This window comes from Maylandia zebra, linkage group LG3 (assembly GCF_041146795.1).
Source record: "Maylandia zebra isolate NMK-2024a linkage group LG3, Mzebra_GT3a, whole genome shotgun sequence".
Taxonomy (NCBI): domain Eukaryota; kingdom Metazoa; phylum Chordata; class Actinopteri; order Cichliformes; family Cichlidae; genus Maylandia; species Maylandia zebra.
Window position 1 is genome coordinate 2,365,719 of NC_135169.1, and position 25,789 is coordinate 2,391,507.

The 25,789-nt window shown below is 42.8% G+C and overlaps 1 protein-coding gene across 2 annotated transcripts in view; it reads left to right on the plus strand.

Moving 5' to 3' along the window:
- LOC112432467 (uncharacterized) overlaps window positions 1-24,825 on the plus strand; it is a 41,289-nt gene extending 16,464 nt beyond the window's left edge. Inside the window, exons 2-4 of one of the 2 annotated variants that reach the window (XM_076878531.1) lie at window positions 14,612-15,809; window positions 20,784-20,893; window positions 21,591-24,825. In XM_076878531.1, the coding sequence (XP_076734646.1) occupies window positions 20,876-20,893; window positions 21,591-23,009 (1,437 nt within the window). In that variant the 5' untranslated portion in view covers window positions 14,612-15,809; window positions 20,784-20,875 and the 3' untranslated portion in view covers window positions 23,010-24,825. The remainder of the gene's footprint in view (window positions 1-14,611; window positions 15,810-20,783; window positions 20,894-21,590) is intronic. The other variant, XM_076878537.1, reaches the window with a different exon arrangement.
- The last annotated feature ends 964 nt before the right edge of the window (window positions 24,826-25,789 follow it).

Genomic DNA, 25,789 nt, shown 5'->3' on the forward strand with positions numbered 1-25,789 from the left:
CTTTGAAAGGCAAAGCATTTTTTTATATGCACACTTAGATGCTCCTCAATCTTTGCCCTGACAGTAGGGCTGAAAGTGGGGCACAGAGGGCAGTGAAAGAGTCCTCTGCAACACGTGTTGCATTCCTGCAATTCTGGCTTTAAGCCCGAATTCCGGATTGATATGTGCATCTAAAACAGAGAGAGAAACAGATAAACACCATATATACATTTAAGTTAAGGTTTTAGCAGAAATAAGAATTTACAGTTGGCATGTAATAGATTTGGGAAGAAAATTCTTGAAAAAAACCCACAAATATTTTACAAGACACTTTAATTTGTGAGACATGTTTCTATTGACATATAACAGTCAATTGAACAGGGGCTAACTAAAATCTGGGCAATAAAAAAGCTGTACAGAAAAGAATGACGAATAGAAGTATTGATAAATATATAAATCTGTTTGTGATGAAATTTACAGTGTTGACGCTAACAGTTTAGATACCTCTGTTTAAAAAGCACTGACTCGACTTTTTAGTCAAGTCGAAGTAAGAAGTACAGGGTCTAAAATATAATTTATGTACAAAATATTGAAGTAATCTTGCGTCCAAAGCACGCGTGCGGGGGGCTGATTTACAAATGTACGCATTACAAAGTACAGATACGCGTGCTAAAATGTGAGAAGTAGAAGTATAAAGAAGTATACAGTAGGCACAAAAAAGTACAGCAGTAAAGTAAAGATACCAGAAAATTCTACTTAAGTACAGTATTGAAGTATTCGTTATTTTGCATCTCTGACGCCAACAATAAATCATACTCTAATGCAAAATGTGTTTTTTGCTTCTTCTCGCCCACAGAAGCCGTTAATCCAGCTCTCTTACTTAAACCAGGCCCAGGATAAAGCATATCTGTGTGTTTCTCTGCCATGGAGCACGATGAAAAAACATTAAAATAAGGAGGAATGTTTTTGTAACGCAAAAAAAGTAAAAGAAAGACTTAACCAACCTTTGCGATCAACTTGCATGACTTCCACGGTATCCATGCGTGTTTACGGCTAGTGTGGAGGTCACGTGTTTCCGGTTAGTGTGGAGGTCACGTGTATCCGGTTACTGTGGAGCTCCACAGTGGCTGCAGCCAGGTGCTCTTGTCACTACCCGATCCGTACCGGAAACCCGATCGGTACCCCGCATGTGCGAAAGGTGTCTACTTCCGGTCGAAGCATTTTACGATAGTTACAGGTCAGAGTATCTGTTAAGATGTTAAAAATAACAAGTATCTCTTAACATGATTCCGATAATGAAACATTTAATATAATGTAGACAAAAATAAAAAAATTAAAAGATAGTGACAGATCGGGACTCCCGATCCTTACTGCGCATGTGCAAAGTCAGACCGTACAAATCGGGTCTACCCGATCCGTACCGCGCATGTGCAGGGGTTTTCTTCTTCTTCTGTTCGTTTAATGGCAGTGTACTCCCCAGTGTACGAGGACACCGCCCCCTGCTGACTGAGCGAATGAACCCTATTGTAAACTGAATTAGCGTCATTACAAACGTGTGTTAAATTTGATTTAGTGATAATCGAGTGTGTTTATGCTTGTCGGTGTGGAGAGGATTGTTGGAAAAGTGATGATAATGTCCGCTATCACTGTCAATTGCCAGTAAACACTTCATCTGGCTGCTGAATCTTCACGTGACATATTATAAAGTCTGTATTATTAACTCTGTCATTAGGCACCATTCTTCTTATTTTACGGCGCTGTTGTTCAATCGGGGAACGCTTTCTGTTGAGGAGAAAAGCAAAAATTTGTTGCGGATACGGATTATTCATTGTTTAAATGTCCTGGTAGTCGAAAAGGAGGCAGAGCTGCTGAGAAATGCTAGGAGCTAACTGGGCGCTAACCATATCATTCAAACATATTGAATGTCGCAATGTTGGCAAAGAGAGGAAGTGACGTAAGATTTGCGCATGCGGGGTACCGATCGGGTTTCCGGTACGGATCTGGTAGTGACAAGGGCAATCAGCCTGTAGAATAGGACTTCATAGGGCTTTGGAGTTGACGTCACGCCACAAAGCATTGTGGGAGCGCAGCGTCGTTTTTGGGGTCTACGAATCAAAACAAACACACTGTGTTGGAATGACGACTACAAGAAAGATGCTTAAAAGCAGCTCAAAAGAGAATGAACTGTATAGAGACCGATTGCGTCCAGAGGCGAAGCAGCGGTACTTGCAGAAAATAGCGTGCATTGGAAATGTGGACCCGTATGAAATACGGCCGTGGAGTAGAAACCCTGAAGACCAACCGCTACTGACGTAGCCTGACATATTTTCGGACCTTGTCTGTGGAATCAGCGCGTACAAGTCGTCATTCAAACAAAGGTAAGTCAGCTCGAGTACTGCGAGTGAAACGCGTTTGATTTCCCTGCAAACATTCACATTAGTGCAGCATAAATTCATTCATGAGGGGAAATTACAGTGAGAACATGTGGAGGCTGTTAGATGGATAACATAGTGAGTTCAGTGCATTGATGTGACATTGTCCTGAAGGATTGTTATTCTTTATGGTTAAAGAAATTGCACTATTCATATTTATTATAAATAATCCTAATTACACATCTTGCTTCCATGTTTGTATCCTGTGTCACTAAAAATACATTTTATTTTAGTTTTATACTTTGATCAATGACCTGCAGAATCTCCTTATTATATTAAGTGATTCATAATTGTCACTTTATGCTTTCTCCATCTCTAAAGTGATGACATCCTTGCATTACATACTTTAGGTTCATTTTCTGCAGGCAGGTTTCTGACAGAGAACAGGCAGATTTACACTATAACATGCAGCGTTCTATAGATGGACACATAAAGAAATGAAAAATTACATGTATGTGCTAACTTTCTAAACACTTTGTTACATTTATGATAAAGTAGATAAAACACATTTGTGTCGGCCTTGGCTCATAGTTCTTGTCTTTAAATGAACTTTGTCTGTGTGTGTTTCAGGTCCTGCACTCTCAAAGACTGAATGAACCAGCATCGCAGCCATGGGTCACTGTGAGCATCACAGGGAAGGTTGAAGTCGCCCACTGCAGCTGTATGGCCGGAGTCGCAGAGACCTGCAGCCATGTCGCTGCTCTTTTGTTTAATGTAGAAGCAACAATGTTGATCTGTGGCATAAGGACTGTTACAGATGAACCTGCATCTTCAGCTGCCCAAAAAAAGGCTCTTGTTCAAAACATAAACAGAACATCTGTATTGAAAGGTAAAAGGAGCTGTCCTCAAAAAAGAAAAATCCCACCTGCTACTTTGGAGGAGTTGTCACCGCTATTGGATACTGTGCTGGTACACAGTAAAGCTGTGGGTTGTGGGAATGACCCATAATGTTTTATCTAGGGGTCTAGATTTATGCCTGTAGTGCACTGCCGTGTAAATAATTTGCATTTACTGAATATATACTGACTGAGTCCCACTGTTCAAAAGTTGAATAAAGAAACAAACTAATTTTTGCCTCTTTTTTTTATTTTATTGAAACCACCTTATAGAACATCACATCAGTTACAGTGTAGAATCCATGGCATTTATCAGAATCAGAATACTTTATTCATCCCGAGGGAAATTAGGGGTTACAGCAGGCAGCACGCTAATGGCGCATGCACACTCACAAAGGAACCTTCTGACCAACTTTACACAAACATCACATTGGGCAGACATGTCAGAAAGGTAGGCTGATAGGAAAAAACAACGAAAATACACTACATGAGGTAAGAGGAGGAGAAAAAAAACTCCACTCAGACTGAGCTCCTAGTGGGAGAACAGTTTGATAACAGAAAAAACACCTCAGCACAAAAGCACATGACTATCAATACACCATAGAAACACGAGACAAGCAACAGGGGCGGGTAAAGGGTAAGAGAGAGCCGGTGTAGACAGCGCATCCGGTCCTGCAGCATCTGTGCTGGTCCAGTTGACTGCTATCTTCCCCGGTAGGGCACAAGCATCGAAGGCGTTGGAAAGGGAGGGGGGATGAGTGAGTGCTTATCAGTGTAAGTGTGTGTGTGTGCGTGTCCATAGTTTAGCTGAGACAGTGTCCTTCGGCCTATCAGGCTAAGTAAATAGTCTTCCAGCCAATCCAGGTGTCCTTGCATGGGATGGGAAGAATAGCCGTAACACAGTCGTTATCAGGGAGTGATTGTTCGGCTCCAGCCTTGGGCCTGCAGGTGGCGCCGTTATGGGGGTCCGCAATCTCAATGTTGATTTTGTAAATTTCCATGCGAGCAGCCCAGGAGAATTTTTGGCTGCCCTAACACTCCGACACTGGCCTCTCGATCTCCCGTTGGAGAACCACGATCCTCCCCATGATGGTATCAAACTTCTGTTCCATGGTGTTGCCATTCTTTTGATTCTGAGACCTCAAAGCTGCAGTGATCCGTTCCATGATGTCGTCCAACTGTCGCTCAAGGGTCTCATTTTGAGCAGGCCTCTCTCTGATGTTTCCCCCCCATACGCTCAATGTTGTTGCTTTGAGCCTTCACAGCAGCTGTAAGCATCTCCAAGGTGTTGACCATATTATGTTCGTTGTGAGAGGTCGCGCCTCATCTCATCTCTTCAATTCCAGCGGGCAGCCTTAGGGGGGTTTGAACAGCCGGTTTCGCTCTGTTATTTCTCCGATAAACCAGGGCCAAGCCAACTCCGATCAGCACGAACCCTGTTATCATGGTTCCGAATAGATAGATATCTTCAGCGTCCTCGATCGACAGTCCCGCCAGACACATGACTCTCCAGTTCTGCCACCCGTCCATCGTATATCCGGCAGGGAAAGTCCCTCCAGGGCACTCGGGCTCTCCCGAGCCCAGACTTCTCGTTGAGAAAAGGGTGTCAATAGCATTCAGAGACCAGTTAATCAAATCCATAATTCTCTTTTAGGTTTTAGAGAACGACCGTGTGAGTCTATTCCAGGGAAAGTAATGCACACGAAACAGACAAGGACATAGAGGCTAAGCAGGGAAGATAAGGGTGAGGAGGAGAGGAGAAAAGTGCGACCGCCTTCGCTGAGAGCCAAAGAAGAAAAATGATTTTATAGTTTACAAATGACAAAATGTTTACACAAAATCACGTGTTTACATGATATCACTCACTACTAACATTACTTTATTTACTGTATCTTTTGAAAAAATACAGCAATTTTAACAGCACAAGACTTAAGAGTATTTAACAGGAGCAGGTTTCATTTTTCCCTGGTTTTATTATCACACTGTTCACCAAAACGCAGCAAACCTTCACCATCTTATTCAGAAGGGTCACCTCTTCACCCTCACATGGAAGAAGTAATCTGATTGGCATGGTGGTATGTTTGAAGCAGGTCCCTTGTGTAGCACTGGAACCCAGTCACGATGTGATTCATCCATTTAATAGGCTGGTTTGCTGCAATAATGCCAAATAATTAGCAACTCTATAAATAGAAGGTAGTTCTGCAAAATCACTCAGTAGAATGTTTGTTGTAATTTGCTATGAGCTCAGAGCGCATAGAACAGGGGTGCTCAATACGTCGATCGCGATCGACCAGCCGATCGCAAAGGTAGTATTGGTAGATCGCATGGCATTAAAAAAATAGATGCCAGCCTATCATCCATCCCGTCACTTGATTGATACAGGGAAGCCAGTCAGATGACATCGGATTTTTTTCTGACGCTTAGGTCGCTGCGCATGTGCAAACAGCGGCGCGAAGTGTAGTAAAACTGACAAGCTAGTCAGCGAGTTAACTCCAATTTTTAGCTCTCGGTTTTTTCTAAACCTAAGAAAGGGTTAAAAATGAGTGAGGGAGCTGGACCAAGTAAGAAGACAAAAACGTATCACTTTCATACGGAATGGGAGGAAGACTTTTTTTTCACGATGTCATTTTCGAAGTGCGTTTGCCTCATCTGCCAGGCTGCCATCGCAATGCCAAAGAAGGGAAATGTGGAGCGGCATTTTCGAACTGTTCACGGAAAATACGACACTACATTCCCGCCGAAAAGCGAGCTAAGAAAGAAAAAGGTGAAGGAACTAAAATCCCAGTTGTCCGGACAGCAGTCATTTTTCACACAACAAACTTCAAAAGCGAAAGCCGCCACCGAAGCATCGTTCTGGGTGAGTCACATCATCATTAAAAACAAGAAGTCTTTTCAAGATGGAGAGATGGTAAAAGAGGCATTCGTTGAAGCAGCTGACTCATTGTTCCGAGACTTTAAAAATAAGGCAGAAATAACATCTTCGATCAAAGCTCTCCAGCTGTGAAGAAGTACAGTTACACGGCGCTGTGAAGCCATGGCGGAGGATTTAACCCAGCAACTTTGGAAGGACATCGGAGATTGCCAGTGTTTCTCACTGCAGTTGGACGAATCTACGGACGTGAGTGACACAGTTGCAACGAAGATCGCCTGTTCTATTCGCGCCAGATCTCTTCAAAGACGGTTATTTCGTGCACATCTGGAGAAGGCTGACTGCGACCACTCTGAGTTGTTGCTACACACTGACGTGAGGTGGCTTAGTCGAGGGAAATTCCTGCAAAGATTTCGAGAGCTCTGTCCGGAGATTAAGGAGTTTTTCCGTGTAGCTGGACAAGCAGAATACATGCAACTTAATGACGGTCAGTGGCTGTTAGACTTGGCATTTTTAACCGATCTGACAAACATGTTGAATGACCTTAATCTACAGCTGCAAGGAAAAGACAAAACAGTGATCAACATGATCAGCTCAGTTAATGCTTTCAAACGAAAGATGCAACATCTCTCTTTAAAGCTGCAGCGCCATGATTTGATAAACTTTCAAAACCTGGCGTCAGAGCTGGAGATGCAGGGGATGGCCTGTTTGCAACTTGACAGTGCACGCTACACAGAGCAGATTGACAATTGTCTGTCAGAGTTTGACAAACGCTTTCAAGACTTTTCTTTCAAGCCAGTCGCTACCTTCATGTGCTATCCTTTTCGGGAAGATGCTGATGTCGATTCACTCGCATCAAAAATTGCAAAACTATTTCACCTGAACTCTTCTGGAGTGGAAGATGAGATTTTGACACTACAAGCCGACATTGAGCTGAAGTCCAGAGATCATGGACAGTTCTGGAACTTACTCACAGAAGTAAAGTACCCCAACATGAGGAAATGTGCTGCCTCTTTGACTGCATTATTCGGCTCCACTTATTTATGTGAGTCATCATTTTCCCACATGAACATCATTAAGTCCAAGTACCGTTCCACCATGACTGATGAACATTTGGAAGTGTGTTTGAGGCTGGCCGTCAGCAGCTACTGTCCGGACTATGCATCCCTGGCTGATTCAATTCAGTGCAAGTCATCAGAGTAAACTCAGGTAATGACAAAAAATTTACATTGTTAATTGTGTTGTGAAATATTGGATATTGCGGTTATGCATGTATATACATTGTAGATATAAAGAATCCTCAATATATTTATAAATAAGTATATGTTTTGGATTTTTGTAGTGGGTAGATCATGTTGACTTGGTCATTTTGTAAGTAGCTCACATGCGGAAAAAGTGTGAGCACCCCTGGCATAGAAAATAAAACTAATAGGCTATAAAGATTATATGAACATATTTAGAACTTACCGGAATGAAAATGTCTGGAGCACCAACAGATATTTGGAGATGGAAGAGAACTGCACGTCAGCTCGTCTCACAGCTGCTCTCCAGGCTAGACACCTTCATTTGGTAACATCGATACACGAGCTGCCTCGTGTTGCTTCCAGGTTGGGAAAGAATGAAAAGATAAACCATTTTCAAGCTTATTCTCTTGCCGGTTGTGTGATCGAACATTGCAGCCGACCACACAGCAAATACGAACCATGGCTGTTGTGTGTGACTTCGCTCCCTTTTCACTTGCGCTAGACTCCAAAATGGCGGATCGGGCCAAAATCCTTTCCACGCCCACCCACATGACATCACGCTCCAAAGCCCTATAGGATGATCTCCAGATGCACCTGTATTTTATTTTCTTCCAGCGCAAATACAGACGTCCGATTCTTCACCTGGAAGTAAAAGTCTCCAAAAGGTCGCTACCATAAAAATCTGTGAAATCGGCGAAGTGTGTTCACAGTTTACAGAGTGAGAGACTGTTTGCAGAAAAACACCAACTAATCATTGGCTCAGCATGCTGAGAGAAGCTGAGCGCTCGCTTGCTTGTTCAATTATTTCCATCTCGCTTTGACTGCAGCTGTAACCTGACGTATTCCAGCAGGATTTGTAAAAAGAGTTTTGATATATATATTATTTATAGATATAGATCACAGCCAATCACAGCCGCAGCGTCACGTCCCGTGACTTGTTACGTACAGCACAAGTGCCAAGCCAACATGTGTATTTGTTTGGGAAGCAGCCAGCCACCGTACCGCTCGCTCGGGTAATGGAGAAAATGAGTGTGCCGACTAGAAAAATCAACCGAGCGTGACCGAAGAGAAAACAGATGATGGTTCCAATGCCGGAGAGATTGTCGAATGGAAGAGCCATAGAAGTTCTGTAGTGTGAAGGTATTTCGGCTATTTCAAGTCTGACAAAAACAGAGTAGCGTGCACTGTAAATTGTGCCGAAAGCAAGTCTGGAAATACAATAAACTGGTGCATGCTCAGGCTACGTCCACACGTACCCGGGTATTTTTGAAAACGCAGATTTTTCTATGCGTTTGCACCTTTCGTCCACACGTAAACGGCGTTTTTGGTCACTGAAAACAAAGATTTTTGAAAACTCCATTTTTGCATTTACGTGTGGACTAGAAAAACGGAGAAAACGCAGCGTCAAAGGTGTGCGCATTTTTTGACGTCACACTGTGCGCCACGTTATTGTTCTGGTGAAATGAATTTCTACAATACTGTTAATTGTACTCTCTGCAGTGTTTAAATGCTTACATATACACACAGTTACCGTCCCTCCACACATACGACTCGGTTCTGCTTCTATGCCCCAGCTTTGTTTACTTTTTCCCACCGAGGCTTCTAGACTTCTGATTGGCCAACATTTCTGCACGGTTAGGAATCTAGCTCCACCTGCTGCTTTGGCATGTTCATAGCAGCGTTTTCCTTCATTTCTGCCTTTATGTGTGGACGGGATTATTTTTTAAAACGAAAACGGAAAATCTCAGTTTTCTTTTTTTTTTTTTTTTTTTTTTTTTTCTTAAGTGACATCAGAAACAGCAGCATGTGACATCACGTGATGGCGGAGCTTCAGTTCATCCTTTGTCATCTTTTTTTTATTTTTTATTTATTTTTTTATAGGACAGGGGGAAAGAATGAAAGAAAGAGGGGGAGAGAAAGAAAGAAAACCAAAGGGGAGAAGAGATGGTGAGAGGGGGGGGAAGAGAGAAAAAAAAACAAACAACAAAAAAAACTCCTGGGTCACCTGTATGGAGAAAAACAAACAAACAGAGGAGACAGCAAACAACAAAGAGCAACATAATAATAGAAAAAAAAAGCACCATCACAATAAACTAGCTAGTCATAGATATCAATAGTTACTAAATAATAGACGATATTGTTCAGCACGCAAGATAGACAGCGCACAGTGTGCTTTGAGGCAGCAGCCAAGAAAGCTTTAGTCCGCGTCTGTGAATACCCATGTGTACACCTGTGTGCATATCTGTGTGGATCAGCATGCTTGCATTCCAAAGGTTTCTCCATGTAATGATCTGCTAGGGAGTGTGGGGAGCCACAGCCCTGTCCTTTATGGTATCAAGCGGGTATGGAGGAGATCAAAACTCCAGACATCCAGAGGCCCCCAGAACACAAGAGACCAAGGAAGACCCACAGAGGGGCCGCTGCGCCACTGTCCCAGTAAGAGCTAAGGAGAGTCCCAGATGAGGGCTCATTCAGCAGCCGCGGAGCAGAAGCCAGGGGGAGTTGCAGTGATGCGCCCGTGGGCTCCGCCGGCAGCCAGCTGTGCCTGAGTGACCGAGCCCCAGGCCGAGAGGCCGGGGGCACGCCACCTCCGAAATGGCCCGAGCGAGCCCCAATAAGCGGCCGCCAAGGAGTGAGCTGGTGTGTACCCGGACGCCCACCCCCAGATACAAAGAACCACCAACGCACCGACACCTGAGGGAGTCCGCCACCGGCAGGGGAAGTGGTGGTGGGTGGAGATAGGCCTCCAAACCTTGGAAGGCCCGAGATGTCCCCAGAGAGGTGGCGTCTGATACCCAACCTGACATATAAATACAAACATACAGGCACACACAGACACAAACATCCATTCCCACCCTCATGCTCTCATGTGCACTTCACACTCAACCGACGTGGAGACAAATATAAAGAGACACTGTATACGCGATCACACTCCCCAAGCGTACTCTACAAACCGGGTCTAGGTACCCCTGCCCCTGGAGGGGGGAACTGCACCCAGACCCAGGTGGTGTTACCCTTTTCCCTGCGATGTGAAAGGGGCAGACCGCCCCGACTCCGCAGCAGCAAGGAGGCCCCACACCCCAGACCGCAGCCGGACGGCCAACTCCTCCTAGCCCCCCCGCTCCAGCAGGCCGCAGAGAACGGGGGTGAGAGAAGACTCCAAACCTCCCTCCACCCGCTCATAGTAGTGTTGACGCATGTGTGTTCTAAGGTGCAATTAAAACCCAGGAGGGCATAGAGCTACCTGCCAGAGAGCAGCAGGTAAGCGCATAGTCCCTCCTGTTAGCCCTCAATGTCTACATGTATTTAAAATTGAGAGGTGGGCAACGATGCCAGGGGTGAGGTGTACACCCTGATGGTAACTTTGACTCCGTGTATTGTGCCCACCCCCAAGATCCTATATGTATGTGTAATGAGGGTGTGAGTAATGTGAATGTCTAAGTTGTGGGATAAAATTGAGGCAGAGGCAGCCAGAAGGGGACGGGGGGGGGGTAGCCTCCTCTGCATCCTGGTGACATACCCCTACTCCAAGGCCCTGCATGTGTGGGTGGTTGTGGTGGAGCGGGAGGAGGGAGGCAGCTGGAGATGGGGAGGGAAGGAAGGGAGGGGCAGTGACCCCTCCCTGGGGCCAGCTCCCCCGCTGACCCCAGTAGGCACTCCCACACTCCGCGACCCGCCAGGGAAAAGGGGGCCCAGGCCCATCCAGACCGGGGCCCAGTGCAGCAGCGCCCCCCGGCCCCACAGAGCCCGGGACAGTCCACCCAACCCCACCACAGAGAAAACTGCACCCACCCCACCATCCACTCATCATCCAGACTACATGAGACAATAGACGCCCAGGCTGAGATCTTCCTCCACCTCTCCTGTATCTCCCCCTCCTGCAGAGAGTTCCTGAGGGGAGGAAAGCTCCTGCAAGGTGTAACAATCTCCCCCACCGGTTGAAGAGCCCCACAGGCGACTCGACACACCGGCGGCACCCTGCGCCAGGGATGGGCTCCCATGCACCCACCCGCCCACAACCCCGGCAACACACAAACCAGGACCCAAGGCCCCGAGGCCCAGCCAGGGCCCCGGCCCAGAGATGGAGCGCCCCCAGACCCTCACGCCCATCCCGGACCCACCCAGGGGCAGACAGGCTACCAGGTCAGTAACCCACGTCCATCATCACAGACCCTCCCCTAGCCCCGCTGCACGCAGCCACGAGGAAATGGTCAGAAAAGAGCCCCCAACCGGACATGACCGCTACCCCAGGTTGAGCCCCCCAAGGAAGATGCCTCCGGGGAACCCCCCGACGCCCTAAGTCTGTCCCTGCCCCCACACCAATCACAACATTGAAGGCGGGACCAAACTATGACCCCCCCACCCCCACTAGGTGATGGAGCCGATCAAAGGAGCCCAGAGCAATTGATCTGATGTGGTGGCCGAGGCTGTATCAAAACTAATGTAATCTAATAGATAATTTCTATATTGGTTAGAATTAAGATTGTTTTTATTTTTCCAGTTCATGAGGACAGTTTTCTTGGCTATGCATAGGGCAGTGAAAACCATATGGGCTATATTGTTTTCTGAAGTGACATTATCTAAGCTGCCCAACAAACACACTAAGGGGGAAGTTGGAATGTTACATTTCAGACACTTTGATAAGTCTTCACATATCTCGTGCCAAAACTTCTGCACTGGTGGACAGAACCAAAGAGCGTGAATGTCATTGTCTGGTGTATTGTTTTGACAGTGTGAGCAGTTGTTGGAAGATGTAAAGCCCATCTTGAACATCCGATGACCTGTATAGTGTACTCTATGTAGTATTTTGTATTGTATTAATTGCAGACTGGGATTTTTAATCAATTTAAAAGTTTTTAAGCATACCTGAGACCAGAAGTTTTGGTCTAAACTGACTAATAAAGCTGCTTCCCACTTTGCAATAGGAAGGGATATTGATTCATCTAATTTAGAAAGTGTTCTATATATTTTAGATAATAATTTGGGGGATTTAAGAGTAAGGAAATGTGCCACACTTGGTGGTGTTTGTAATTCAACTTCACTGAGTTTAAATTTCTTTTTTATAATGGATTTAATTTGTTGATATTCTAAAAAAAATTTCTTGTTGATCCCATATTGTGCAACTAGTCTGTCAAATGGGATCAATTCTGTTCCCTCCAATATATGTTCTAAGTATTTAATTCCTTTACAACTCCATTCTGGGAAGTTAATCATATTATTGTTTTGTAATATGTCAGGGTTATACCAGATAGGAGTACGTTTGCATGGGATTAGTGAAGACTCCGATATTTTTAGAAACTCCCACCATGCTGTCAGAGAGGAGCTGATGTTGATACTTTTAAAGCATTCATGTCTTTTGATGTTTGAGCTAATAAATGGTAGGTCTGAAATCTCTAGATCCTTGCATAGTGCCTGTTCAACATCTAGCCAGGGCTCATCTAGGAAGGTATGTTTTGACCATTCTGAGATGAACTGAAGCCTGTTGGCTAAGAAGTATTGGTGAAAATTAGGCAGATCTAATCCTCCTCTATCCTTGGTTCTTTGTAGCGTTTTTAAGCTGATACGCGAGGGTTTATCTTTCCAAAGGAATTTGGAAATATATGAATCCAGAGATCTGAACCAATCTTGTGATGGTTTGTTAGGGATCATCAAAAATAAGTAATTTATTTTTGGCAAGATCATCATTTTTATAGTGGCGACCCTTCCCATGAGTGATATGGGTAAAGATTTCCATCTAGTCAGATCGCCTTCTACTTTCTTTAGAAGTGGGATGTGATTTAATTTAGTTAAGTCTGAAAGCTTAGGAGAAACATTAATACCTAAATATTTAATATTTCCTGATTGCAGTGGGGCAGAGGAAGAATTATGGAAGAAGCAGTTAATGGGGAGAACTGTAGATTTTGGCCAGTTAATTGAATAATCTGAAACTCTTGAAAACCAGTTTATTAGAGTAATTACCTCAGAGAGGTTGGTTTGTGTGTTTTGCAGAAAAAGCAACACATCATCCGCATAGAGACTGATTTTATGTTCTATGTTCTTACATTTTATGCCCTTAATTGTTGTAGCCTGTCTAAATGCTGCTGCTAGAGGTTCGATAAAAATTGCAAAAAGTGAAGGGGAGAGTGGGCATCCCTGCCTGGTGCCCCTCAGGAGACAGAAGCTGGAGGATGTCTGGTCATTTGTTCTGATACGAGCTGTTGGGGAATTGTATAATATTCTTATCCAGTTTATAAAAGAGTTTCCGAAACCAAATTTGTGTAAAGTTGCGAATAAAAATTTCCAGTTAACTCTGTCAAATGCTTTTTCTGCATCTAGAGATAATATTATGGTTTCAATGTTTTTATTGTATGAGTAGTCTATTAAATTAAGTAATCTATGAGTGTTTGTTGAGGAGTGCCGACCTTTTATGAAACCAGTTTGGTCAGGGTGAATTAAGAGGGGGGTTATTTTCTCTAATATCTTTGAGAGAGCTTTGCAGATTATTTTAAGGTCTACATTTAAAAGAGAAATTGGACGATAGCTTGAGGGAAATAAAGGGTCTTTGCCTGGTTTTAGCAGGAGACTAATGTTGGCAGAGTTCATATTTGGTGGTAGTCTGCCATTTTCCTCGATTTCCTGCAACATTCCGTGGAATACTGGTGCCAGAATTGTCCAGAATTCTTTGTAGAATTCTGCAGGGAAGCCGTCTGGACCTGGAGCCTTATTATTGGGCATTCTTATCAGGGCTTCCTGGAATTCACTTGGCGTCAGTGGCGAATCCAGTTCCATTGCTTGACTGTCTAGTAATTTTGGGAGATTTACATTGTCAAGAAACCGATCAATTTCATTTTTAGATGGGTTTATTTGTGGTAAGTATAAAGTTTCATAGAAATCCCTAAAAATGTTGTTTATTCTTCCAGGGTCATATATTGTGTTCCCCGATAAATCTTTAGCAGCACATATAGTTGTTTTTTCTTTATTTATTTTTAACTGGTTAGCTAGAAATCGACCTGATTTGTTACTGTGTTCAAAATTCTGCAAGCGAAGTCTTTGTATAAGGAATTGTGTTTTTTTATTAATAGTTTCATTTAATTCTAGTTTTGTCTTGCATATTTTGTTCAATGTTTCCTGATCTTGGTTGCACGCGTAGGCTTCTTCTAGTGATTTGATGGTTTTTTCTAATTCCTGAATGTTTTTGTTTTCTTCTTTCTTTTTGTGTGATGAGAAAGAAATTATTTTACCTCTCATCACAGCTTTTCCTGCTTCCCATAGAACAGACGCAGATATTCCGGGGGTGTCATTAAAGTCTAAGTATGAAGTCCATTCCTTTTTAAAATATTTAATAAAGTCTTCATCTTTAAGCAGTGATGTATTAAATCTCCAGTTTAGAAATTATTTTACCTCTCATCACAGCTTTTCCTGCTTCCCATAGAACAGACGCAGATATTCCGGGGGTGTCATTAAAGTCTAAGTATGAAGTCCATTCCTTTTTAAAATATTTAATAAAGTCTTCATCTTTAAGCAGTGATGTATTAAATCTCCAGTTTTTACTTGGCGTAGTATTATTCTTGTGCATTAGTTTTAAAGATACAGGAGCATGATCACTGATAGCTATAGGATGAATCTCAGTGTCTGAAATGTCACTCAGCAGTGAGCTGCTGACCAAAAAATAATCCAGACGAGAGTAAGAGTGATGAACATGCGAGAAAAAAGTATATTCCTTACTGTTGGGGTGAAGGGAGCGCCATGCATCGCGAAGGCCAAAGTCGCTCATATACTGTTTGATTATATTTGTGGATTGCCAATTGCGCTGAGTTCCTGTTGTGTTGAGCCTATCCATTTCTTCATTTAGTCCAAGGTTGAGGTCACCGCCAAGAATGAGTGCGCAATCGAGGTGTTCATAGAGTGCACTAAAAAATCCGTGGAAGAATGAGGGTTCATCAACATTTGGACCATATATACTTACAATACATAGTTTTTTGTTCAATATTGATAGTTTAATAATTAGAAATCTACCCTCTGGATCTATAACTGTATCGAGTACTGTAAAATTAACATTTTTATGTATTAAAATTGCTACTCCCCGTTGTCTAGAATTATAACAGGCTGCAAACACGTTAGGAAACTCAGGTGTTTTAAGCTCGTTTAAACCTGTGACAGGTCTGTGAGTTTCTTGTAATAAAACAACATCTGCCTGTAGTTTTTTAAGCTGGTTAAATATCTTTAACCTCTTTCCTCTGGTGCCAGCTCCATTTACATTCCATGTGTTATGACTGTGACCGTAATTGTGTGTGGATTTGAGTGTCCAGGTGCTCCTCCAGGATTGGTGCATCCAGGGTGGATGGCTCACACCGATTGGCTGAGGACTGGGAGGCAGCGGATAAGAAGAGACCGCCAGGGACTGCCCAGTCATTCATCCTCGGCCCAACCCAGCCGGCAGACCGGTCACTGTGTCAAAGTCTTATGTAATGTAAGAGCATGTAAGGGTGGACCGCCTTTTTGGTTGATCAGTTTTCTCCTGTTTTTGTTAGGTAGGGAGGAAAGTGATTGTCGTTTTGTTTAGTTCCTTTGAGTAGGTAAGTTTCGTTTATTCCTGAGATAGGCTACTTTTGTTTGTTGTTTTGGCCTTGGGTTCACCCTGAAGTTATGATATGCTCCCTTCCTTTGTTTAACTGCACTTATTGTAAATAAATCACTGTCACTAAAAATTAAGTGTGTGACGTGCTGCTTGGGGTTGGACGGGGATGGATCACCCTTTATGTTGTGGTCTGGCTGCGCCTAGACGGGCCATAACATAATTGGGGGCTCGTCCGGGAATGCCTCAGAATGCCCATAATTGTGTGTGTATGTCTAATGATGTACGCTGGGTGTTTCGTTTAGATAGGTGGAGAGAGTGTGGAAACATCCCTTGTTTGCAAATAGAAAGAGAGGGAGAGGGAAAAAAAGTGTGGTGAGAGGCTCCATAAGTCTGACTATGTGTGAATATTCACTAATATGAACAAGCGTGGCTTGCTTATGTGTCCTGCAAGTCTGTGCGTGCTGTGAGGCTGTTGTGAATGTGCTGGCGTTGAGCGGATGTGTTTGCGTGATCGTGGTGTGAAAATATGGAGAAATAGAGGGTGTTTGTTTGTAGGTGAGTGGGGAAGTAGGTGATCACAGCAGTGAAAGACAAGAAAAAGAAAGAAACCACATGAACTGTGAGCAACAACAAAAAAAAAGAAACGAAACGGAAACATTCCAATTAAAGTAATGACGGAGGGTGACGGTGTTATATCTGCTATGATATCATATTGATATTACTAGGTTAAACAAATGTTAAAGGAAAAAGTGTGAGTGAATAAGAAAAGAGTGTAGCGGTTTCTTATCTGGAGTGCAGTCAGTATAACCACGGTGTGGTGCCGGGGTCGCAGTACAGCTGTCCGTCCACAGCGATGACAGCACGGGAGCCTTTCTGGATAAAGCTACGTCGAACTGGGAACAGGACCTTGCGTCGTTCCAGGATCTCTTTGGGGAACTGGTCGTTCACGCTGAAGTCCGTTCCTTTCAGCTCTCTGCCGCGACTCTTCACCTGTTCCTTTTGCTTGAATTGCCCGAATTTGGCCACGATAGGCCGTGGTCTCCCAGTCCGCGACCGAACGCCCCCCAAGCGATGTACTCTATCGAAGTCGATGTTCTTTACGGTGTCCTCCGGCAGCTTCAGGTGGATTTTGATGAAGCTTTTCACCGTTGCCTCCGCGTCCTCTCCGGTAGATTCTGGAATACCAGAAAACACAAGATTATCTCTCATGCTACGGGCTTGTAGATCGATAACGGACTCTTTTATTTTTTTATTTTCAATGTTTAGCTGGGTCACGTTATCGGTGAGAGATTTGACCGACTCCCGTAGCGTGGCATTTTCAGCGGCAAGCGTTTCCACCTGCTGCTGGCTGAATTCCAGGGATTCTCTCAGAGATTTAAATTCCCGGTGTAAAATCTCCACCAGGGCCAGCCTCGCATCGAAACTGGACAATCGCTTGTCGATTGACTCCAGGATGTCTGCGATGTCTTTGCCGGCAGGCGATGTTGTACCGGGGGATTCTGCCGGGCGACATCTCTTCGATGACGGCGTCTCAATTTTGGTCGGGGAGGATGTACTCTGGGCCTTCCTCATTACTAAATCTTGAAAACAGCGGTCGATGTAATCTTGGAGAGCGTCTAAACTCTCCCCGTTGTCCTCCAGGGTGTTAGAGATGACAGAACAGATGTTGTTAGTTATATGACAATCGATTAGTATATTTGGTAATATTGAAGCTTGAAAAACCTTTGTTAAAGTCTAAGCTACCATTTGCTTTTGCTTTTTTTTAAATTCCGCCAACTCTCCGGCGTCTGACGTCACCTACAACATGGGTCGCTTACCTTACTCGTCACTTCCGTCACTTACCTCCTCTCCCTCGTTTTTTTTGAAAATCTCCGTTTTCAAAAACACCCGTGTACGTGTTGACGTAGCCTCAGTCTCTGACTGGAAGCGCTAATTCGTCATTCGGCTTTTGTCAGACTAAAGTAACTGTTAAAACTGTTTGAAAAGCTAAGCTATACAACAAGGAGAGATTGAGAATTTCCTTTTAGCTCTCAGTTTATTTGATATTGACAAAAGTTAGTCAATTTTGTCTGTTCTTCTGTAAAACAAACTAAGATTTATTTTTAGAATTAATATTTTGTTTCTAAGTGGAATTGACAGTTTAGTAGTCTGTTTCGTTTGTTCTATTTTGAAACTTAAATGCTTTAGCGGCTGCCTTTTGTGTAGTTTGCAATATTTGCCTTTATTTATCTGAGAAAGTCTCATGTTCCTTAAGTACATCTACCCTGTTGAACTTATTGTGGGAAATAAATATTTAAATCAAAACAAGCTGCTGATTATTTCACATTTTACTTGTGAGCAAAGGCACATTTAAAACACTTAAACCCCCGGAGAGCAGCCATTTGGCTTTTCTACCTTTAAAACCCGGAGAGCAGCCAAATGGCTTTTAGCTAGGCTTTAGCTTCAGCCAAGTGGAAGCTAAATTGGCTAGTCATCCATATGTATATTAGGTTGTTACCTGGGAATTCTGGAGGGAGGGGAGTGGGTGTGTGTGAATGAGGGGGTGGGGGAGCTGCTAAAAGCTGTGAACTTCCTTTTGTGTTTCATCGTCCTTTGTTGCTGAGATTTATTGATAAAAACAGTACAAAAAACCAACCATTTGTACACATATTTACAAATAATAATAAAAAGTGAGTGAGTACATTTCAACATTTTCAGCAATCACTCACAATCTTGGCACTGCCATGGTATCTGTAGTCTGCATTTACCACATGTGTATCTGTTGCAGTGAACACATCGCACAGTGGCATGATTGTTCTTGCATTTGTGTTTGACCTGACATATGACTCTTTTTCCAGGGCTAGGTGTGGAGGGTTGTGTCCAAAGCAACTGTTCTTTTCTTGCCTTCTTCGCAGCTACATGAGAGTGAGCCAACTCTCTTGCAAGCTCCACCAGGAAGTCCACCCGTCTTTCCTTCATCCCGGTGCATGCTTGATACAGCACATGTGCATTCAGTGCTGCCATGTCAATCATGTTATAAAACACGGCAACTGGCAACAACCTAATATACATATGGATGACTAGCCAATTTAGCTTCCACTTGGCTGAAGCTAAAGCCTAGCTAAAAGCCATTTAGCTGCTCTCCGGGTTTTAAAGGTAGAAAGGTAGAAGCCTGGGACTCCAATTAAATCTTACAAATATAGTTATTTGGCTTATATCGTGATATATATCGTTATTGCCTAAAATGAAAAAAACATATCGTGATGTGAAAAAATCTCATATCGCCCAGCTCTAACTTCAACTGTGAGAGACAGAATGTGAAAAAAAAAATCCATGAATTCACATGGTAGGATTTGTAAAGAATTTATTCGTAAATCAGGGTGGAAAGTATTTGGTCAATAACAAAACTACAACTCAATACTTTGTAACATAACCTTTGTTGGCAATAACAGAGGTCAAACGTTTACTATAGGTCTTTACCAGGTTTGCACACACAGTAGCTGGTATTTTGGCCCATTCCTCCATGCAGATCTTCTCGAGAGCAGTGATGTTTTGGGGCTGTCGCCGAGCAACACGGACTTTCAACTCCCGCCACAGATTTTCTATGGGGTTGAGGTCTGGAGACTGGCTAGGCCACTCCAGGACTTTCAAATGCTTCTTACGGAGCCACTCCTTTGTTGCCCGGGCGGTGTGTTTTGGATCATTGTCATGTTGGAAGACCCAGCCTTGTTTCATCTTCAAAGTTCTCACTGATGGAAGGAGGTTTTGGCTCAAAATCTCACTATACATGGCCCCATTCATTCTGTCCTTAACACGGATCAGTCGTCCTGTCCCCTTGGCAGAAAAACAGCCCCATAGCATGATGTTTCCACTCCCATGCTTCACAGTAGGTATGGTGTTCTTGGGATGCAACTCAGTATTCTTTGTCCTCCAAACACGACGAGTTGAGTTTATACCAAAAAGTTCTACTTTGGTTCCATCTGACCACATGACATTCTCCCAATCCTCTGCTGTATCATCCATGTGCTCTCTGGCAAACTTCAGACAGGCCTGGACATGCACTGGCTTCAGCAGCGGAACACGTCTGGCACTGCGGGATTTGATTCCCTGCCGTTGTAGTGTGTTACTGATGGTGACCTTTGTTACTTTGGTCCCAGCTCTCTGCAGGTCATTCACCAGGTCCCCCCGTGTGGTTCTGGGATCTTTGCTCACCGTTCTCATGATCATTTTGACCCCACGGGATGAGATCTTGCGTGGAGCCCCAGATCGTGGGAGATTATCAGTGGTCTTGTATGTCTTCCATTTTCTGATGATTGCTCCCACAGTTGATTTTTTCACACCAAGCTGCTTGCCTATTGTAGATTCACTCTTCCCAGTCTGGTGCAGGTCTACAATACTTTTCCTGGTGTCCTTCGAAAGCTCTTTGGTCTTGGCCATGGCGGAGTTTGGAGTCTGACTGTTTGAGGCTGTGGACAGGTGTCTTTTATACAGATGATGAGTTCAAACAGGTGCCATTCATACAGGTAACGAGTGGGGGACAGAAAAGCGTCTTACAGAAGACGTTACAGGTCTGTGAGAGCCAGAGATTTTCCATGTTTGAGGTGACCAAATACTTATTTTCCACCCTGATTTACGAATAAATTCTTTACAAATCCTACCATGTGAATTCATGGATTTATTTTTCACATTCTGTCTCTCACAGTTGAAGTGTACCTCTGGTGAAAATTACTGACCTCTGCCATCATTTTAAGTGGGGGAACTTGCACAATCGGTGGCTGACTAAATACTTTTTTGCCCCACTGTATTTGTGTACATGACAGCATTGCTGTCCAGCATTGTGTTTATCAAATCTCTTTTTACAAATCCTGCTGTGTGTGTGTCCCCCAGGTGATTAACAGGAGGAGAAGAGTCTGGTGGTGCAACGGAGGAACAATTTCATCCATTTGGACTCAGCTCAGCCACTACAGAGGAAACAATCAATGACTTCAACACAAAAGGTGAGAAAAATATCACAGTTACAATTAGGGATGCACCGATACCGATACTGGTATCGGGTATCGGGCCGATACTGTAAAATGTGTGTGTACTCATACTCGTAAAAGTTAAGCGATACCATGAACCGATAATAATGTAGCCCGGATGGGAATTTGGGAGTAGATACTCATAATTCCCATGGACTTAAACGCCACGGTAACATAAGGTGTTCACAGTTGATGTTATGTGATGTAACTGTACCCAGAATGTAATTTGCCCTGTAATATGTCACAAGGTAAATACAGGTAATTAGAGCAATCAAACATTTATGTTAATCATAAAGTATTATTTTATGGTATGTAACTCAGAATGGAGTTTAAATATTGTTCAGAGTTCTAATTTCTTGTAACAGAAGTTACAAGAAAATACAAAGATCATATTTTATAAGCACACATTGAAACAACAATATCATCAGTTGAACTTGAAATTTCTTATGCGTAAAAGATTTTCTCTGCTGATCAATATTTCTTCAATAATGTCATTTTCATTACAACTCTCATTGTAGCACATCATTGTAATGTGATACTGCCACCAGAAGGTGGTGGAAACACACCAACAATGTGTTTGTTGACATGTTTGATTCAACCAATGGAGGGAGTTTCAGTTTGTTCCACGACTGCATTTCACTCATTGCCTCTGTTTGTATCTCTGTCACTGCAGGACCAACATGGAGCGAAAAGTCAGCGCTCTCAGGAGGCCGACAAACCTCACAGAAGAAAAGGAGAGAAAACCTACAGCTGTGATGAGTGTGGAAAGTCTTTTACCTGGGCTGGATACTTAAAAAGACACCAAGTCATCCACAGTGGAGTTAAACCTTACAGCTGTGACTTGTGTGGAAAGTCTTTTACCCAGGCTGGACACCTAAAAACACACCAAGTCATCCACAGTGGAGTTAAACCTTACAGCTGTGACTTGTGTGGAAAGTCTTTTACCCTGGCTGGAAGCCTAAAAACACACCAACTCATCCACAGTGGAGTTAAACCTTACAGCTGTGACTTGTGTGGAAAGTCTTTTACCCTGGCTGGAAGCCTAAAAACACACCAACTCATCCACAGTGGATTTAAACCTTACAGCTGTGACTTGTGTGGAAAGTCTTTTACCCTGGCTGGAAACCTAAAAACACACCAACTCATCCACAGTGGAGTTAAACCTTACAGCTGTGACTTGTGTGGAAAGTCTTTTACCGAGGCTGGAAGCTTGAAAAAACACCAACTCATCCACAGTGGAGTTAAACCTTACAGCTGTGACTTGTGTGGAAAGTCTTTTACCGAGGCTCGAGACTTGAAAAAACACCAAGTCATCCACAGTGGAGTTAAACCTTACAGCTGTGACTTGTGTGGAAAGTCTTTTACCCAGGCTGGAGACTTGAAAAAACACCAACTCATCCACAGTGGAGTTAAACCTTACAGCTGTGACTTGTGTGGAAAGTCTTTTACCCAGGCTGGACACTTGAAAAAACACCAACTCATCCACAGTGGAGTTAAACCTTACAGCTGTAACTTGTGTGGAAAGTCTTTTACCCAGGCTGGAACCTTAAAAAGACACCAACTCATCCACAGTGGATTTAAACCTTACAGCTGTGACTTGTGTGGAAAGTCTTTTACCCTGGCTGGACACTTGAAAAAACACCAACTCATCCACAGTGGATTTAAACCTTACAGCTGTGACTTGTGTGGAAAGTCTTTTACCCTGGCTGGACACTTGAAAAAACACCAACTCATCCACAGTGGAGTTAAACCTTACAGCTGTGACTTGTGTGGAAAGTCTTTTACCCAGGCTGGACACTTGAAAAAACACCAACTCATCCACAGTGGAGTTAAACCTTACAGCTGTGACTTGTGTGGAAAGTCTTTTACCCAGTCTGGAACCTTAAAAAAACACCAACTCATCCACAGTGGAGTTAAACCTTACAGCTGTGACTTGTGTGGAAAGTCTTTTACCCAGGCTGGAACCTTAAAAAAACACCAACTCATCCACAGTGGACTTAAAGCACACAACTGTGAGTTGTGTGGTAAGGCTTTTGCTCTAAATAGCGACTTACACAGGCATCTAGTTTCCCACTCTGGAATTAAGGCGTAGAGCTGCGTTTTTTTTGGAAAAGGTTTCAGTGACAAACGGTATCGAAATATTCACCTACGGATTCACACTGGAATTGATGTTTCCTGCTGTGATCAGTGTGGGAAACTGTTTGCAACAGATGCACAGTTACAACAACACACTGAGGAGAGACCTTATAAATGTTACCTGTGTGAGAAGACTTTTAAAGCTCCAAATCAGCTGAAAAAACACCAACAGATCCACTCCAGAAAGTAACTCTAGAAGTGCAGTTACTGTGAGGATGTATTGATTTTTTATCTTGTAATTTTAACCTGATTGTTTGGAAAAAGTCTGATCAGTAAACTTATGGAGTTATACTGAATGAACTGTTTGGAAAAATGAAGAATTAACCTGAGTTTTATAGTGTAAACAGTAAAATGTAATTGGACGTTGGCAGAGATGCTTTTTATTTCAGGCGACGTTCAGCATAAAAACATTGAAGGAATTCCCTGACATACAATGTCAGGAGTGGAGTGAAGCACACTGATCCATTTCTCAACCCTGTCGTCACTGTGGTGGTGGGAAAGCGTTTCTCTTTAACCTTTGTGGAAAAACCTCCAATCACGAACGGGACCTAAAACCACATCAACGTAGCCACACTGGAGACAAAATGAACTACTGCAAAGAATGTGGGAGAGGCTTCCACACACCAAGTACATTAAAAATACATGACCTCTTCCACAGTGTGGTCAAAAAGCACATCTGTGACCAGTGTGGGTCATCCTTCACCACTGCAGGAGGGACACCATACAAGTGCAGACACTGTGACAACAGCTTCTCACAATCAGGTCATCGTAACAAACATGAACGTACACACATGGAAGTGAACTTCAGCTGTGACCAGTGTGACAAGAGCTTCAGGAATCTCAGTTCATACTCCGAACACAAACGATCCCACACTGTAAATAAACTGTTTCACTGTTACCAACATCAGCCTGATCATGCAGGACTGAAATCACTGGATCACAATGAATCTGAAGAGAGAGAAAGATCCTCTTCTGGTTTCAGGGTCAGACTTAAAAACCTTGAGATCAGGCTCCACAGAGTTCAGATGGAATCTCCTGTAAAGAGTGTCAGCTGATGCCACACTTGGATCTGATGAGGTAGCTCTGATTTCTGGAGCTGCAGTGAATAATCCTGAATGTTACATTTAGGAAGCTGCATATCTAGATATGCATATCAAGTTCCTTTTTTTTCCTTTGAGGGATTTTAATTCTCTAAAATGTTATCTCTGTTACATTTTAATCTTTGTTCCCTTAGGACACAGTAGTGTTTAGTAGTTGTACTTGTTACTGTATTATTAAAGTTATAGGAATGTCTTTTTTACCAAACTAATAATGTATCAGAATTGCAGATATGGATATATATTTCAATTTCTTTCATTTGAACTTTCTTAGTGTTTCCAAAATTAACTTTTTTTTAATGTATTCATTTAATGTGTTACCTCTGTTAAATTTCAATTCTTCATTCATATTTAACCTTTTGCTGTTGTAAAATCTTCTCTTAAATCATTTTCTCCCAAAACTACAAATATTTTCACAGCAGTTGCTCTTAAAACCTCCAAAATGAACTAAATCTGTCCACCAGCTTTGAAACAACACCTGCTGTGACTTTATGTCCAGAAAAAAAGAAACTCAAGCTGAACTGGTTTCCACATGTTCTGCAGCTGTTTTCTTGTTGATTTTAAGTTTGTATTATGAAATCCTGTTAATGTTAAAGTGTTAGTTATATTTGATGAAGTCTGTGTAGAGTTTATCTTATTAAACAGTTTGGTGTGAAAAATAAAGAAATGGTCTCAGAACAAGTAGTTTGACCCATTATTTCCGATTCAAACTAATTTAACTGTTTTCAGTGGTACATGTGGAGGTTTATCACAGGAGGCGACTTGGCTGTTCTCAACTCACACTGAAGAAGGATCCTGCAGCTCATTAAAAACTCTAAAATGATCTTGAAAGAAAATATGTTTGAATTTTCTTAAAAACATGCTGTTGGCATGAAGCTTTGAGACAGTGTTTTTAAGAGTCATTGTGGTTAACATCTCACACATTCCAATAAAGCAGATGTTCCTGCATTGCAACAGCGGTTTGCAGTTGCAATGCAGGATCGTGCTGCTGCTCGTCTACAGGACTCTCATGGAGCACCACTTTGAAACTTTGTAACTCTCTCTGCAAAATACAATATATAAAGACCAATGCTGGGCAATTAATTATATAGTTACTTCTTCAAAAAAGTTACTGAGTATTGCAAACAACAAAGATTTTTGCAGCTGTTTACCTAAAAATGCTGCTAAGGGATTTTTTTTAAACAAACATTTCAAACTATTTACAGAACAATCAGGTGTTCTGCATCAAATCTGATGCCACACAAATTATTTGTGCCTCTCCAAAAAATAATTTCTGTCCACTATGAGATAAAGGAGAACATCAAAAGCCTGATACCTGCAGGCCTGACAACAGGAGATGTATCACTCCTGTAACATTTAGCAGCCGCCTCATTGTTCTGACACACACAACAAAACTATTGACTACACTACACACTAACTATACAAGATTTGCGCTAAACGTTGCAAATCTCTCACATCTCAAAACACTGCCGTCACTCCTAAATTTTCCTCTTCTTAACAACTTCCGTTTCTTAACAACCAAATGCCATGTTTTGATTGGTCGGCATGGTACATTTTTTGACCAATGGGAAAGGGTGGGGTGTTTTGGTTTTGTCTTTGCTCACAGGCGGAGAGTGCTTTATAACGTTTTCTTTATAAA